Genomic DNA, 15,128 nt, shown 5'->3' on the forward strand with positions numbered 1-15,128 from the left:
CTGGGTAATACAGCGAGACCCCGTTCTCCACAAAAACGAAAAAAAAACAAAAGACAAAAAAAAAAAAAAAAAAAAAGAGAACGAGCCTAGCCTGGCCTGCAGGAAGCGGGCAGAGAGGCAAAGAGCAGAGTGGTGCCACCCGCCTGGGCTGAGCTACAACACTGGCCCACCGACTCCCTCGCTGGCCACGGAGGTACAAGAGCTGAGTCCGCACCAGCAGAAATGCTCAGCTGCCTTCCAGACTCTTAAGAAACAGTAAACAGTTGCTGCTTCAAGCCTCTACATGTGGGGCTGCTTTGTGCCCCGGCAGTGGCCATGTAACCGCACTGCATAACTGATACACTCACCCCACTGTACAGACAGGAGAACTGAGTCCTTCAGAGCTTACAACGTTTGCCCACAGCTGGTACGAGATGAGCCTGAATGACAGCCCATCTCTCAGCTCCAGCGCTGGAGGAAGGGTCTGCTCCCCCCTCTGCCTGAGCCTCTGTGTGTGTGTGCGCGTGTGTATGTCTTTCTGTCTGTCTCCCTCTCTTCCTATCCCTCTCCCTCACCCACGCACACAGCAGGAGCCTCCCAGGGTGGCCATGGGTGACGATGGTGGGAAGATCAGGTACAGAGTATGAGTGATCAGGTGGAACGGGGTAAGGATGGAGACGTGGAGTCCTGCAGCCTCGGGGCAGGGCTGCAGCAACAGAAGGGACACGCAAGTCTCTTCCCTGGGGATAGAGCTGAACACACCTCCTGATGACGCCAGCAGAGGGGCCACCCAGATCCCCCCCCCCCCCTCCCCAGAGAAGGGCCGCTGCAGCTCTGCAGAGCCTCACAGACGGTCTCGGCTGGTGACAATGTCGCCTTTCTCCCTGTAGCCCCAGATTCCCCTGCTAGGGAATTCACCACTGGACTCGGGCAATTCCAGGGTCCTGCTCAGCTACTCTCCTGGGGACAGAGATGTCATCCTGCAGCTGACATGAGCCATTTCTCCCCATGCCGGGTCAGGCTCCCCTCCCAAGGTTCTCAGCCCTGAACAGAGGGCAGTTTCCCCACCCCGACCCTGGAGGTCTGAACAAGAGGGAGAAGTGAGCAGAGGAACAAGAGAATCCATGGTCAGACTCACTGCAGAACTTGCCAGTGGAAAGAAGGGGTGCGGTGCAGCATCCCTGCAGGGGGTGCGAGTCCTTGTCTCAGGAATGGCAAGGGGCCCTACCAAGATGGCCACGCTGTAACCCAGGGCAACAGGCTGGCTCCTTTATGTTCCCCACATGCCAATCAAATGCAGGCCAGGTGCAAGTGGACATTACTTAAAGGTTTGGGTTTTGGAAACAGGCCCCAGTTTAAATGGTGGCTCCCCCCTCGCTAGCTGTGAGCTTGGACAAGTGCCCTCCATACTCCAGCCTCAGTTTCCTCATCTGGAACATGGGTGTAGACCAAAGAGGACCTACTTCATGGAAATTTTGGATAGCTCAGAAAATTTCAGACTTGGTGAAATTTAGTGTTTGTCTTGTTTGGGTTTCAAAGATAGCAAACAGCCGAAGGGGCCAGAAGGGGACTGGAAGCCCACCGCACACGACCCTGGGAGGGAGTGGTGGGCAGAAGGGACAGTGCTTCGGCGGCACAGGGCGGGTACAGAAACACAAGACAGGCTCCCGGGGGCAGCAGGAGCCCGGTCAGCCTCCAACCCACCGAAGCCACCGGGGAGGGAGGCCACTTCCACTTGGTGGCCTCCTCCTATGTCCCGTAGATAGGGACACAGCCCCTGCTTCTCAAGGTGGCCATCGGTGAGTGGCCTGCAAGGCGAAGGCCCGGAAAGACTGAGGATACTGTGGGTGCTGCCGCCTCTAAACAGGGGCTGCCCCCTGGGAGGCACTCACCAGCCACTCCCCGAGGCCACTGAACCCCAGGAGCCCAGGGGAGGCTCTGGGCCCAGAGCTGCTCGAATGCTGTGTGTCGCCATGGCAACAGGCTGAGGCCAGCCATCTTGGAAAGCCCAGAAGGGGGTTGGGGGAGGGAGGGACAGTGGCATGTCCTGGTAGACGCATTGCTGAGGGGACACAGGGCCCAAGGGGACTCCCCAGCACCCCCCTCACCCTCTGCAGAGGGGGCTGCACAAAGGCCTGGCGGCTCCCCAGCCCAGGCTAGGCGGGGTCCCCACGTGGGGCCATGAGATACCTCCACAGCCACAGGCCGGGGGCATGGCTGGCCCCTGTCCCTCACCCCCAGGCCTTATCCTCCCGGGATAAATGACCCCTGGGGGGACACATGCCAGTGAGGACATCAAGGCCCAGATGAGTGTGGAGGCTGGGGTGGCACCCAGGAGGCCCCAGGGTCTAGCTCTCTCTTGCTCAGCCTCTGTCTCCTCTAAAATCAAGAGGCGCAGCCACTCAGAGGGCAGAAAGAGGGCAAAGGGGAGCAGGTGCCAGACGCAGGGCCTAGGCAAAGATGAGGCACAGTGGTGACTAAGAAAGCCAGCAGGGGCCAGGGAGGAGGCGGCCCCCCTCGGGCTTTGAGCCAGCCAGCAGGGCCACCAGGAAGAGCCACAGTCCCAGGCGGCCTGAGCTGGCAATAAATGAAGCGTCAGCCCCAGCCCTCAACCCGCTGGTGACACCAGCTTCTTAAAATAACGCCTTGGAACAGGAAGGAAGCAATGACTCAAAGCGGCAGAGAGGTCGGGGCCGCCGGGCGCGCCCTCCACCACCGCGCCTGCTCCCAGCCTGGCCCGGGCCCCACAGCTGGGCGGTGTGCCCTCCACCACCGCGCCTGCTCCCAGCCTGGCCCGGGCCCCACAGCTGGGCAGGAGGGGCCGTGCCCCACCATCTCGGAGCCCCAGACCCCTGGTTAGCACCTCTGCTGCTATTTTCACCCTTTCCAATGCACATTCCTCCAGGGAGGCCACAGGGATTCATCCCTGCCGAGGGGAGGGGCGTTGGAACTGCAGCTTCTGATGGAAGACACCCTGGGAACTGGACTCTGTGACCCACAGCCCCTGGGTCCTCAGGCCGTCCCTGGTCCGGGCTTCTGGCACCTAGGTGGTAGACAGGCCCCTGCAGAGGGTGTACCATGGAGCTGCCTCTGCTTGGAGGATGCCTGTGGCCACTCGGGCCTGGCAGATCTGTGCAGAACTGGCCAGCCGCTGCCCCCGGGGCTCAGCACACCTCCCCACCTCATCTCTTGCTGTGTGGCCCGGCACAAGGCACTCCCCTCGCTGAGCCTCATCCAGAAAATGGGATGGCAACAGCTCTGCGAGGCGCCCTCCCTTTCCCCACTGACTGGCACCAAGCCAGGGGCCTTCAAGAGTCCAGACACTAGACCTTAGCCTCCTGTGCCATCAGCCCTTTGGTAGCCTCTGCTCTGAGATCCCCAAGCGGGAGACAACCCCATCCCCTTGTCTCCAAAGAACCAGAAAAGACTCACTGTGGGGCCCTGGTTCCAAAGCTTCTGACACCAGCAGCCGCCCACCCCCATCCGCCCACAGACTCCCACGGACAGGGCCTTCCTCGCCTGTGTTCCTCAAGCCCTTTCCCCTAGGAAGGCCCCGGGGACCAATCAGGAAAGGGGAGCGGGAGGACCTGGAAGTCTGGAAATGGTTGGGAACTTCGTCCGACCCTGCCATCCCCATTTGGCAAAAAAGGAGAAACCGAGGCAAGAGGCAGCTTACTGGTGCGGATGTAAAATGCTACGGCCACTTTGGAAAACAGTTGGGCAGTTCCCCAAGGGGCTAAACACAGGGTTAACAGAGGATCTAGCAATTCCACGCCTAGGTACACACCCAGGAGAGATGAAGACGTGCGTTCACATGGAAACGCCACACTAATGTTACAGCAACTTTATTCACAATACCCCAAATATGCAAACAATCTCATGTCCACCAACTGATGAGTGGGTAAACAACACGTGACCTGCCCCTACAGTGAAAACATGATTCAGCCACAAAAAGGAATGAAGGACCAACCCACGCTCAACATGGATGAACCTCGAAACCATGATGCTGAGGGAGAGAAACCAGACACAAAGGACCACATATTGCAAGATTCCATTTATAGGAAATGTCCAGAATAGGCAAATCCATAGAGACAGAAGGGTTTCTTTTTGAGATGATGGAATGTTCTAAAATTGACCGTGGTGACAGTTGCACACATCTGTGAATACACTAAAACCCACTGAATTGTACGCTTTAAATGGGTGAATGGCATGCGTGCGAACTGTACTTCAATAAAGCTGTTTACAAAACAGAAAAACAAGCAAGCAGCAGCTGCTGCTGAAAACTTCCCCAGAAATCACTTCCACGGAGAGAAGCACGACCCCAGGCCAGAGCTCGTCACCCAGGTCGCCCAGGCCCGAGGATGTATCTGGAGGGGGCAGAGCCCTGAAGGGATGGGGGAGCCCGGCGAGGTTTGAGTCCAGCCAGGAGGGCGGCTGGGCCCTGCTTCTGAGCTGGAGGAGCCCTTGCCATCTCCTCCCTGCTTCTGCCTTCTGAGCGGGCCTGGGAGCCTGGGGTTTGCAGTTCCTGAGTGGCCTCAACAGACAGACCCCAGGCTTTGGGGAGCTCTCACTGTGCAAAACTGAGTAGCCTGCAGAAACTTCCCGGGGAACAGCTCATCACCAAATTGTTCACAACTACTGAGCCCTTTGTAGGGGCCAGGAGCTGCACCAGGTGAGCCTTTAACGGGCATCACTGCCTTTAACCCTGGGAAGACCCTGGAAGGAGGCCCTAGAGTGTCGGCCTGTCCCAAATGAGAGAGCACTGTGGTACTGGGAGGTCAGCCCCTTTCCTAAGGCCACTTGGCAAACATGCAGCGGAGTTGAGTTTAGATGGAGGCTCTGAAGGTGTCAGACTTGTTTTGTTTATGAGGCAGGGTCTCACTCTACTGCCCAGGCTAGAGTGCAGTGGTGTGATCATAGCTCACTGTAGCCTTGAACTCCTGGGCTCAAGCCATCCTCCTGCCTCAGCCTCCCAAGTAGCTGGGACGACAGGCGTGCATCACCACACCTGGTGAATTTTTAAATTTTTTGCAGACAAGATCTTGCTGTTTTGCCCAGGCTGATCTCAAATTCCTGGCTTCATGCAATCCTCCTGCCTTGGCCTCCCCTAGTGCTGGGATTACAGGTGTGAGCCACTACACATGGCCGAAAGCGTAAGACTTTACCTGCACCCTGGGCGCACTCACACACACACCCTAGCCCACCATGCACACAGACTCTCCCTCATCTGGCACACATGTGGGTAGCAGTATGCCTTCAGTGCCCACCACGGCCATCCGTGCTGACCAGCTCAGTGCGCACACATGGCTGTGGGGCAGGAAGGGGCTGTGGCCCGTTCTCTGGGAGCTAGGGCTTCTGCATCCACCCATCCTCAGCCCAGGGACTCCAGGAGGCTTGGGGCTTGCTTTCCAGCTCTGCTGCTGACATGGCGTCTTTCCACGGCAAAAGGACACTAGTGACAGCCATCATCACCATCATCATCATCATCATCATCATCATCATAGCTAATGCCGCACACTTACTGTCTGCAAGGCGGGCGCCACACCTGATGTTGGACAAACATTAACACAGCTCCTCGTCACTGTAACCCAGTGGAACAGGTGCTGTTAGGATTCCCATTTTACAGATGAGGAAGCTGAAGCACAGAGACGGTAACAAACCCGCTCAAGATCACACCACCATGAAGCAGCGAACCTGGGAGTGGACTGAGATCGCGTGACCCAGAGAACCGGCTCTCCGCGCTCAGCTGGAGCAAACGCGCTGGCCCATAGGTGGTGACTCTCCTCACGGCCCGAGTGGCCGGGCTTCACGGTGTGCACCGGAGTGCGCGGGTGGCCTCACAGGCGCTTGCTGCCAAGACTCCCCACCCCCACTCAGCCCGGCCAGGCCCGCCCACCCGCTATCTGCCATCCTCTCATCAGGAAGGTGGGTTTCCTGCCTCCTCCGCGGACGCCGCCTGGGCAGCGCTTGGCAATAGATGACTTCCTCCTCCACCGCACCCTCCCGCCTCCCTGCCCACCTCTCCAGCCACCCCCGCCCTCCCCAGAGCCCCCGACCCTGTACCCCAGCTCACCAGCTCCACCTGGGGCCCCAGGCCTTCCAGAATCCGATGTGCAGCTTCGGCCTTCTTCTGCAGGGTGATGGCGAAGAGGAGGAATTTTTTTAAAAAACAAAAAAACACAGATTATAAACAGAGGCTTCCCGGAGCAGCGGGCACCTGCCCAGCCCAGTCTAGCATGCTGATCCTCAGTACGGGGGAGGGAGGCCTGGGGCCCTCTTCAGGCCCTCCCCAGGCTGGAAAAACACACAGAGGGGCCTCAATACCCCCACAGCGGCCTCAGCAAGCCCGCCAAGTCTCGATGTTAGCAAACGCGCCAGGTCCACTGAAGCCTGTTCCCCGGCAGGCGCGCAGGCCTCGCTCCCCCAGGGCCTGGCGACGTGGGCACCGCTCCCCGCCAGCCCAGCCGACACTGCCAGCCCTGAGATGCCTTCCCTCGCCCTGGAAGCTGGTTGGGTTGTCTACAATTACCTCAGAGCTAGTGCAGCCAGCGAGGGAAGGAGGAGGAGGAGGAGGAGGAGGAGGAGGGAGGGTGAGATAGAGGCGCTCAGAGATACCCTTTCTAGGATTCTTGTGTTTCACAATCATGTGATTATTTCTGGGCTGCCCTGGGGCCTCCCCGCCTCCTCCCCACTCACAAGTGGGGACTTATTAGGAAAACAGGAACATGTGGTGCAGGGCTCAGTGGCCACTCCGTCAGTAGGCTGGACCTCCGGGCCCCACCCCGGCCCTTGGCGTGAAGGCAGACGTTGTACCTCGGCCAGGCCCGCCAGCCCCCAGCCTGGGACCACCAGGGTCCGCTCAGAGGAGGCCTGCAGGATGGCCCAGGCCAGCCAGGTACAGGAAGGTGGGGGGTGGAGGGGCTCCTGAAAGTGGCTTCCTGGGGCTTGTGACGGAGGGCAGGGGCAGAATTTGGGTGGGTTTGGGTGCCCCCTGCACAAGGCTAAACTGCGTGTGCACTGGCAAATGGGTGTTCACGGGCCAGCACGTGGGCGAGCCCCTGCTGTGACTCAGCTGCATTGGGCAGCCACTCAGTATTTGGCAATGACTAGGCGGACAGGCCGCAGAAGTCACCATCACCATACTGAAACCGTCCCCAGTGACCCCAAACCCAGATTGGCCAAAAGTAGGTGACCCCGAGTCCTGGGAAATGTGGCTGCCAACAAAAATTCGACGTAGCCTTTGCCAAGATCTCCTTGCAGGGTGGAGGGGCCCAGGCTCCCCGGCTGCAGCAGAGAGGGGAGGGCATGGCGGGTCAGCATCACCCCCACTCCCCAGCCCTCGGAGAAAGACAGCGGGTATGTAGGTGGGCTCAAGCCAGAACCTAGAGCTGCCTCTGCCTAGAGCCCAGGGCCCGGCCCACCAAGAGCAGGGCTATGCTCTCGGCCACCTTCACGCTGGGCTGAAACCCCGAGACCTGCAGCCTCAAGGTGCGGCTGGGGGCTGGAACAGCAGGGGAGAACTATTACAGCAGTGATCACTTCCCCAAGCACCTGCCATGAGCCGACCATCGGGCACACACTGTGTTCTTATCATTTCAATCACGCATAAGCACCACGGGAGGCACACGCAGGAGTAGCCCCATTTCACAGATGGTAAAACTGAGGCGCAGAAACAAAACACAGGGAAGAAGCCCTTCTTACGACCTCCGGGATCCACGGACAGAGGAAGCCAAGGGCCAGGTTCCACGCAGGGCCACCCCTAGGCTTGGGACTAGTATTTCCGATGGATGGGGGCAGATATCACCCCGAGAGTCACTGTCCCAGCCATACCCTCGAAGCAGGAAAGAGTCTGCCCTGGGGTACTGAAGATGGGAGAACCCCTGAGCCAGGCCCAGTGAAGGCCTGGGTATGGGGTGGCATGGGGGCAGGGCAGCTTCCTAACGCTGGGACTGACCGGTGGAGAGACGTGGAATGAGTGAGACCCGGCCCCTGCCTGGAATAAACCCAAACAACAGCTATTGGTTAAGAGCAGTGACAGCAGATCAGGACGCTCAGGCGGAGAGAGGTATGTATGAAAGTGTCTTGACTCAGCCGCCCCTCCCCAGAGAGGCTTCCCCTGACCCGCCGCAGCAGGGTGGCCCACCTCCCTCGACCACTCTTCCCCACCTGGCTGTCTTCACAGCACATGCGGTCAGGGGTAAGGGTCTGCAGCCCACTGTTTACCTTACTGGCCATGTCCCCCTGATGAGGACTCTATGAGGAGCAAGGCACCTGCTCTGTTCTCTGCTGCACCTACAGTGCCTGCAACAGCATCTGGCTCAGAGTGGATGCTCAGGAATGGTCTAAATACCTGGAAATGGGGTCGGCTGGCTCCCTCACTCAGGCTGGCTCCCTCACTCAGGCTGTCTCTGGGACAAAGCATTCTTGTACCCACAGGCTCTCTGGTCCCAGCCCAGAACCCTGTCCTCTTTCCACGTTGCTGCAGCTGGCCCAGTGCCTCCCCGCCTCTCCACCAGGACCCGAAGAGGCCAGCGCCAACCACCGAGCTGCTATCGTCCAGCAGGGCTCAGCACAGGATTGAGGGCAGCAGGCACTTTCTCCAGGGCCATGGGGGAAGCAGTCCACATCCCGGACGTGCCTGGCCTTTCCAAGGACACAGAGGCCTCTCTGCCTCCTCCGTAGAGGTGGCCGAGAGGACAGGCCCTGTCTCCCTGCTCTCCAAGCCACAACCAAGATTGCCAAGCCTCCCAGTAACCTGTTTCTGGGTGCAAGGCCTGCCCCATTTTATAGATGGAGAAACTGAGGCTCAGAGAGGACACTTGGATAGGAGGTCACCAATCCACACAGTTCTAGGCAAAATCCCAAACCCTTCCCACCTGAACCTCTCCCGCCTAGAACACTCCCCAACCCCAATATTCCCATGGCTCATATCTGTACATCTCCTTGGCCCCCTTGGGGGCCACCTCCCGACACTGGCTCCCTGGCTGCCCTTGGTCCTGGCAAACAGCAACTGCTCCAACAGGAGCTCCTGTCCGCATCTTCCCCATGCAGGCCCAAAGCCCAGCTTGCAGGGGACACCAGGATACACTTGGTAGAGCTGAACCAACTCCACCCAAGGGTGGCAACACTCAGGGACTGCTCCGGCCCAAAGGAGGGCTTCATGCTGGGCCGGCACCTGCCAGTGGGAGGCTGGAATTCAGGGGACTCAGCCCCACCCTGGGTGAGAAGGGAAAGAGGCCTTTCTCAATCCCGCTGAAACCCGACTGCCCCCACGCACGTCCTCCCATGTTCCTGGCCTTGCGGGGGCCGAGTTCTCTGCTCTGATGGTGGCAGGTGGGGCTGATGCTGCAGGGGAGGTGGCCAAGCCTGAGAGAAGCCACTGCCCAAGCTCACCTGGCTCAGAGAGGACAGGAGAACCTAGGGACTCAGGCCGGTGAGGGGCCCTGTTCACCGTGGTGTCCGCCCACTGTAGGAGCTCTCACCAGGCGACTGGGGATCCCTCGAGCAATGGCACTCCTGAGGGACTCTGTGTGGCCAGACCTCCCATGCCCAAAACGCCTAGGAGCTGCGCGGGGCACACAAGTCCTTAGTCACCTATGCAGACAGGTGCACGGGAGCGCCAGACCCACGTGACCAAGTGCACATGCTGAGATCTAGGAATGCGCAAAGACATACACACACGTCCACACACGTCAAGTCAGACACACATACTCACATACACACGTGCACCCAAGTGAACACATGATGTAACCGCACCTGCCCCACACACACCATCTCACGTATATCCATCTGTACACACATGCACACAGCCTAACGCGTACCCGTGTGAACACATGCATATGCATACAGGTGCACAGATACACGAATACCTGCATACACGCCTCACACGTGCCAATTCGTGGATGCAGGTGTTTACACATGTGCACACAGCACCCATAGTTACACCCGCACACATACACACACGCACCCACGTGTGTATGCATGGATGTGTAAGTGCACAGATAACCACAGACCCCACATGCTGACTCATATACACTTATACACATGTGCACATAGCCATCCAGAGGTCCACACACATGCACATATGCACGCGTACACATACACAGGTGTGCTGTATCAATGCACAAATCACCACATGCTCGTCCCACACAAGCCGACTCTCACTCTAAGTATTCACATACAACTATGCACAGTCATCCAAAGGCACACATGTATGCTCACACATGTGTATCCAACACACATAGCACACATGCATCCATCCGTATATGCACGTGTACCCACAGGCACACAAACCACACACGCATCCATAACGCGGCTCTCCTCTAGGGCAGAGAAACAGACCTGACACTGACCACTCCCTCACCTCTCCCCTGCCTGGAAGCCCCATCCTAGCCCCTTCTCTGCCGCACTGGCCTCCTCGTCTGCAGATTGCGGGCAGCACCTACTCACCCAAGAAGCCCCGAGCCCCCAGTCCTGCACTCAAGCTCCTCCACTGGCTGCAGCAGTGCCTCAGGGCAGCGGCCTACCCTGAGCTTCAGCTTCCTCATTTTCAAACAGAGCCCCATGCCCGCGAGCCCTGTGCAGAGCCCTCCCAGGGTGTGTGACGAGCAGAAAAAGCGGCAGGTCAAAGGACGCGTGCAGCAGCCCCGCAGGGCTGAAACGGATGATCCGAAAGAACCCCTGGACCCTGGGGGCAGTTTTGATGACCAGGTGGCTGGGCATGGAGGCCAGAGGTGGGGGCCTGGCACAGGATGCTGGGGCCACAGGATGGGGTCTGAAGCACTGCTCTGAAAATCTTGAATCGGGCGTCTGATGCTGGGCCCGACAAACAAGCACGAGGAGTGCCAAAACCCCCCAAAGGCTCTACTGAATGCTTCACGTTCACGGTGACTGTGGATGGTGTTATTCGTCTTTGCCCTGCTCAGTCCCGATCGCATGTGCACACACTGAGTCCTAATCACATCATAGAAACGCCTTCCTTTTAAGATGCTTAAACTCGAAGACAAGGACCCAAGTTTTCTGCTGATTTCTGCATTACTCAGCAACTGGGGTTGCTGCTTCCATCAATCCTGCCTCCTCCTCACCTTGTGAATAAGCCGTAGGCATCTCCATTGGAAGCAGCCTTCTGCCTTTCTCCAGTCAACCGAGCTCAAGGCCCATCTCCCCTAGGAAGCCCACTCTGCGCTGTTCTGTCCTGAATTCCTACAGCACCAGCGACCTGCGCTGCACACACACCCCTTACGTATCCACACGTTGCTAGTGCTGCCTGTGTGTGTGTTTTGTCCAGATTCCAAGTGTGTGCTTTGTCCTGGAACCAACAGGCTCCTACCTCATGCCCACCACCTTTGAAGATCAAAGGAGACGCCAGTCCCGTCTCTGGGACTTGGCCTGTGCCATGTCCCTCACCTGAATGCCCTCCTTCCAGCCCACCCGCTGCCTCCAAGAAGCCTTTCCCAGCGCTCACTTCCAGGTCATGCTTCTGCCCTCCTGGGCCCAGGCCACCCCGTCTGCTCCTGCTCTCAGGCTGCAGCCACCCTGTCGGCTGCCCTGCCATCTGTGCACACCTGCCCGGCCCCGGCCCCCGCCCACGCAGGCAGCTCACGTGAGGCAGGGAGGCGGGAAAAGCCTTGCTCAGCGGGTGCCTCACCAATGTGCTCTGAATGGATAATGAGCCAGACTCCAGCACTCAGAACTGCCAGGCGGGCCCTGCCCGGCGGGGAAGCTGCATTTTCCGGCTGGCTCGGCGTTTAGAGACAGACCCTTGTCCTCCATCTCTCCAGGAACCAGCAGGAAAGGAAGGCAGATTAAAATTTAATCCTACTGATCCCCCAAGAGGCGGTAAGTCCTGGCTGCTCCTGCCAAAGGCGGCTGGGGGCCTCCCGCACACCAGGCTGCAGGCTTTGGAGGCTCAGAAGCTCAGCCCAGGTGGAGGGTCCCCACCAGCCCCCACGCCCCTAAACCAGAGGCCTCTTCCACAGGCCAGAGCTGGTCACTCGCCTCCATCTCCCCTCCCCTTCTGTCACCTGAACATTTGCACAATTATTTAATGTGCATCTGCTGTGTGGTGAACACCGTTTTAGGTGCTGGAGATACCACTGGAAATAAAAGTGGGCAGGAATAAAATCCCTGCTCTCACAGAGTTTCCATTCATAATAAACAGAATAAATAAGTAAACTAAAAATCACGTCCCATGAGGACAAGGGCTAAGGAGAATCAGGAGCCACAAAGGAGGAAAATCGGTGTAATCCTGAAAACCCTTTTTCCTGAGAGAAGGGTTTTCAGTATTAAGTAGAGGGTTGAAACAGGTCTTGCTGAGAAGGGGCCACTTGAGCAAAGATGGAAGTGACAGTATGAGCCCTGCAAGGAGAGGAGTACCAGGTAGAGGGCCAAGGCACTGCATCAGTGTGCTCAGCCACTGACTTGGCCTCCACAGCTGCTGAAGAGAACCGTGCCTGCTCTCCACCAAGGATCAGAGAGGGCAGGCAGAGGTGACACTCTCAGGAGCCCTGTCCATGTCCCCTCCACTTCGGGCTCCTGGAGCAACCTCAATGTTGGCTCCGAGTCCCAGGCTCAAAGCTCACTTGCTCTGCAATCTCAGGGAGGTCTCCTCCGCTCTCTGAGCTTTGGTTTCTTGATGAGCAAAATGGACAGAATAATAGTAGTTCTACTAAATGCAAATACTGTTCTATTAAATGTTCAAGGTAAACAATCACAAGAAGAAATAAGAGCTATGATAATGACAATTAATAGCACCAGCTGGCATTTCTTTGGTGCCAGGCACTGTCTGTCCTAAGGGCACTAGGAAATCAGCCCCTTTCATCTCCACACCAACTGTCCTAGGTGATACCATCGTTGTCATTGTCTCAAAGCTGTGAAGCGTGAGGCACAGGGAGGTTTAAGTAAAACATTCCAGGGTCACAGAGCCAGGAAGTGGGAGAAATGGGATTTGAACCCAAGATGCCTGGCTGAAGGATGTGTGGCCCCTGGGCTCTCTGATGACTGTTACTAGCAGTACTTGAGGTGAGGGGCCACGGTGTGGGAGACTGACCCAGGCACACAGTTCCCAGGCCCCAAACAGGCTTGTCTCATTCTGCATGACATTGCTGTTTCTAGAGGTGGAGGCGTAGCCAAACTGGTTGATCCAGTAGTTCCCTGTCTCAGGCTGCTACTGCAGGCACCCACCAGACTCCAGAGGCCTCCCCACCCCCACCTCAACTCTGAGCACCGATTGGCCAAGGAAGATATTACGGAAGAGGCAGCTGGGAAGGGTGGCTGGGGCTACAGGCAAGAGGGGAACCAGAGAAGCCAAGGCAGGGAGAGGAGTTTCCTCATCTGTCACGCTTCACAAGGACCAGTCCCTCTCTGGGCCTCAGTTTCCTCATCCAGAAAATAAGGGAGGGGATCAACATCCACAGATCCTGAATACATTTAGAAAAAGTCGATTGTAAATCATCAAAGCCCAGCTGGTAGTGGCTTGCCTGGGAAGACAGGGAGCTTACCACCTCACCAGACACAAGGTTCCACGTTCGGGGTGCACAGACCCTTAGGGTTCAGCCCCTGGAGACACGGCTCTAGGTACCCCAAGCCCCTCCACCAAGACCAGACCCCCTATAGCTGCCCCCAGTGGGATCTCCATGGGCCTCCACAGCCTGCTACAGACTCAGGGTTTCAATCATCTCAAAGGCCCCTTCGAGGGCCCAGTGTCAGTGGAAGCTGGTGCTGAGAACTCAGGCCCTATGGTCTGACAGCCCACAGGTTCTAATCCAGGTCCAATGCTTCCTAGCTGTGTGACTCTGGACAAGTCACTTAACCTCTCTGGGCCTCAGGAAAATGGAAACGACGCCTGCACGTGCCCTTCCAGTACTCACGGGAGGAGCTGCTCCATGAAAGCTCACTGCTGTGGTCATAACGTCATTATCTTTTGCCTTAAAGGGATTTCTTCTGCACGAGTGCCTAAAGTGGCAGCCCCTTACCCTGGGCCATCAGCTGGACCCTGGTGCTCTCCTGGAGCCCAAAGCCTCCGTTTTGTGTTGCATCCTGCTGGCTAGCCACGGTTCACACCCATCTGCGTGTCTGAGCAGAACAGCCCAGAGGCCACATCAGGATGGCTTTCCACCGGTCACCTTCCCCTACCCACTCACAAACCCTGCATCTCTGGGGGAGAGGGTGGCGAGGCCCCCTCCCCATTTTGCAGATGGGAACACTGAGGCCTTATGGCCGGGGAGCAGCAGGCAGGTGCGGGGACACATACCCGGTTCTCGTCGTAGATGATCTGCACCAGGCTGCGGTGCTTCGACTCGATGGGTGGCGGTGACACGGGCTTCTCAGGCTCGGGCGGCTTGGCAGCCTCCTCCTCCAGCTGTTGCTGTGGGAAGAGGCAGAGCGTGAGGGGTGAGCACCCCGGCAGGCGAAAGGAGGGCTGCAGCTCCCAGGGCGCGGGGAGGCCCCCTTGCAGCCCGGGCCGCGGCCGCGCACAGGAAGTCAGGCTGCTACCCATTTCCTGTGAGTCACCCCAGGGACTCCGTACCCGGGAGAGGCCCCAGCTCCCGAACCAGCTGCAACCTCCAAGCTCCGAAGCCAGGTTCAAATCCTGCCTTCGTGACTTGCCAGCTAGGGAAGCACAGCCGAGCAGCCCCACCCCGCTAGCTCTCAGTTTCCCCATCTGTAAACAGGGCTGATTGCCGTGCCGCCATTCTGACCATGGTGAGAACTCAATGAGTTACACAGGCAGGCACAGCCAGGCCTGCTATGAGCTAGCATTACTACCCATTACGGTTCCTACAGGCAGCATCAGTGCTAGGAGAGGCTGTGCAGACTCCGCAGCTGCACTGGCTAGACTGGAGCCAGTCCTACTGGCTCCCACTCCTACTTACTGCGTAGCCTTGAGAAGTTCCTGGACCTCTCTGAGCCTTCCCTTCCTCTTCTGGAAAATGGGGATAAAAGAGTCACCACCCTAGGGGGCCGGTGTGTGGGTGAAATGAGCTGATGATATGTGCAAAGCACTTGGCACCTGACACACAGGCAGCACTCCACCCACAGAGCTCCTCATCCCCCCATCATCCTCATCCTCATCACCCCATCATCCTCATCATCCTCATCCTCATCACCCCATCATCCTCATCCTCATCCCCCCCATCATCCTCATCCTC

The 15,128-nt window shown here is 58.0% G+C and overlaps 1 protein-coding gene across 26 annotated transcripts in view; it reads right to left on the reverse strand.

The window, feature by feature from the left end:
- NCOR2 (nuclear receptor corepressor 2) overlaps positions 1 to 15,128 on the reverse strand; it is a 240,904-nt gene that overhangs the window by 127,062 nt on the left and 98,714 nt on the right. For 24 of the 26 annotated variants that reach the window (XM_026457393.1, XM_026457401.1, XM_026457417.1 and 21 more), the window contains 2 exons: positions 14,231 to 14,344; positions 6,053 to 6,109 (listed from right to left, as the gene is read on the reverse strand). In XM_026457393.1, the coding sequence (XP_026313178.1) occupies positions 6,053 to 6,109; positions 14,231 to 14,344 (171 nt within the window). Of the gene's footprint in view, positions 1 to 6,052; positions 6,110 to 6,508; positions 6,641 to 14,230; positions 14,345 to 15,128 lie in introns of those variants that run through there. The other 2 variants (XM_026457415.1, XM_026457404.1) reach the window with 2 other exon arrangements.

This window comes from Piliocolobus tephrosceles, chromosome 10 (genome assembly GCF_002776525.5).
Source record: "Piliocolobus tephrosceles isolate RC106 chromosome 10, ASM277652v3, whole genome shotgun sequence".
Classification (NCBI taxonomy): Eukaryota; Metazoa; Chordata; class Mammalia; order Primates; family Cercopithecidae; genus Piliocolobus; species Piliocolobus tephrosceles.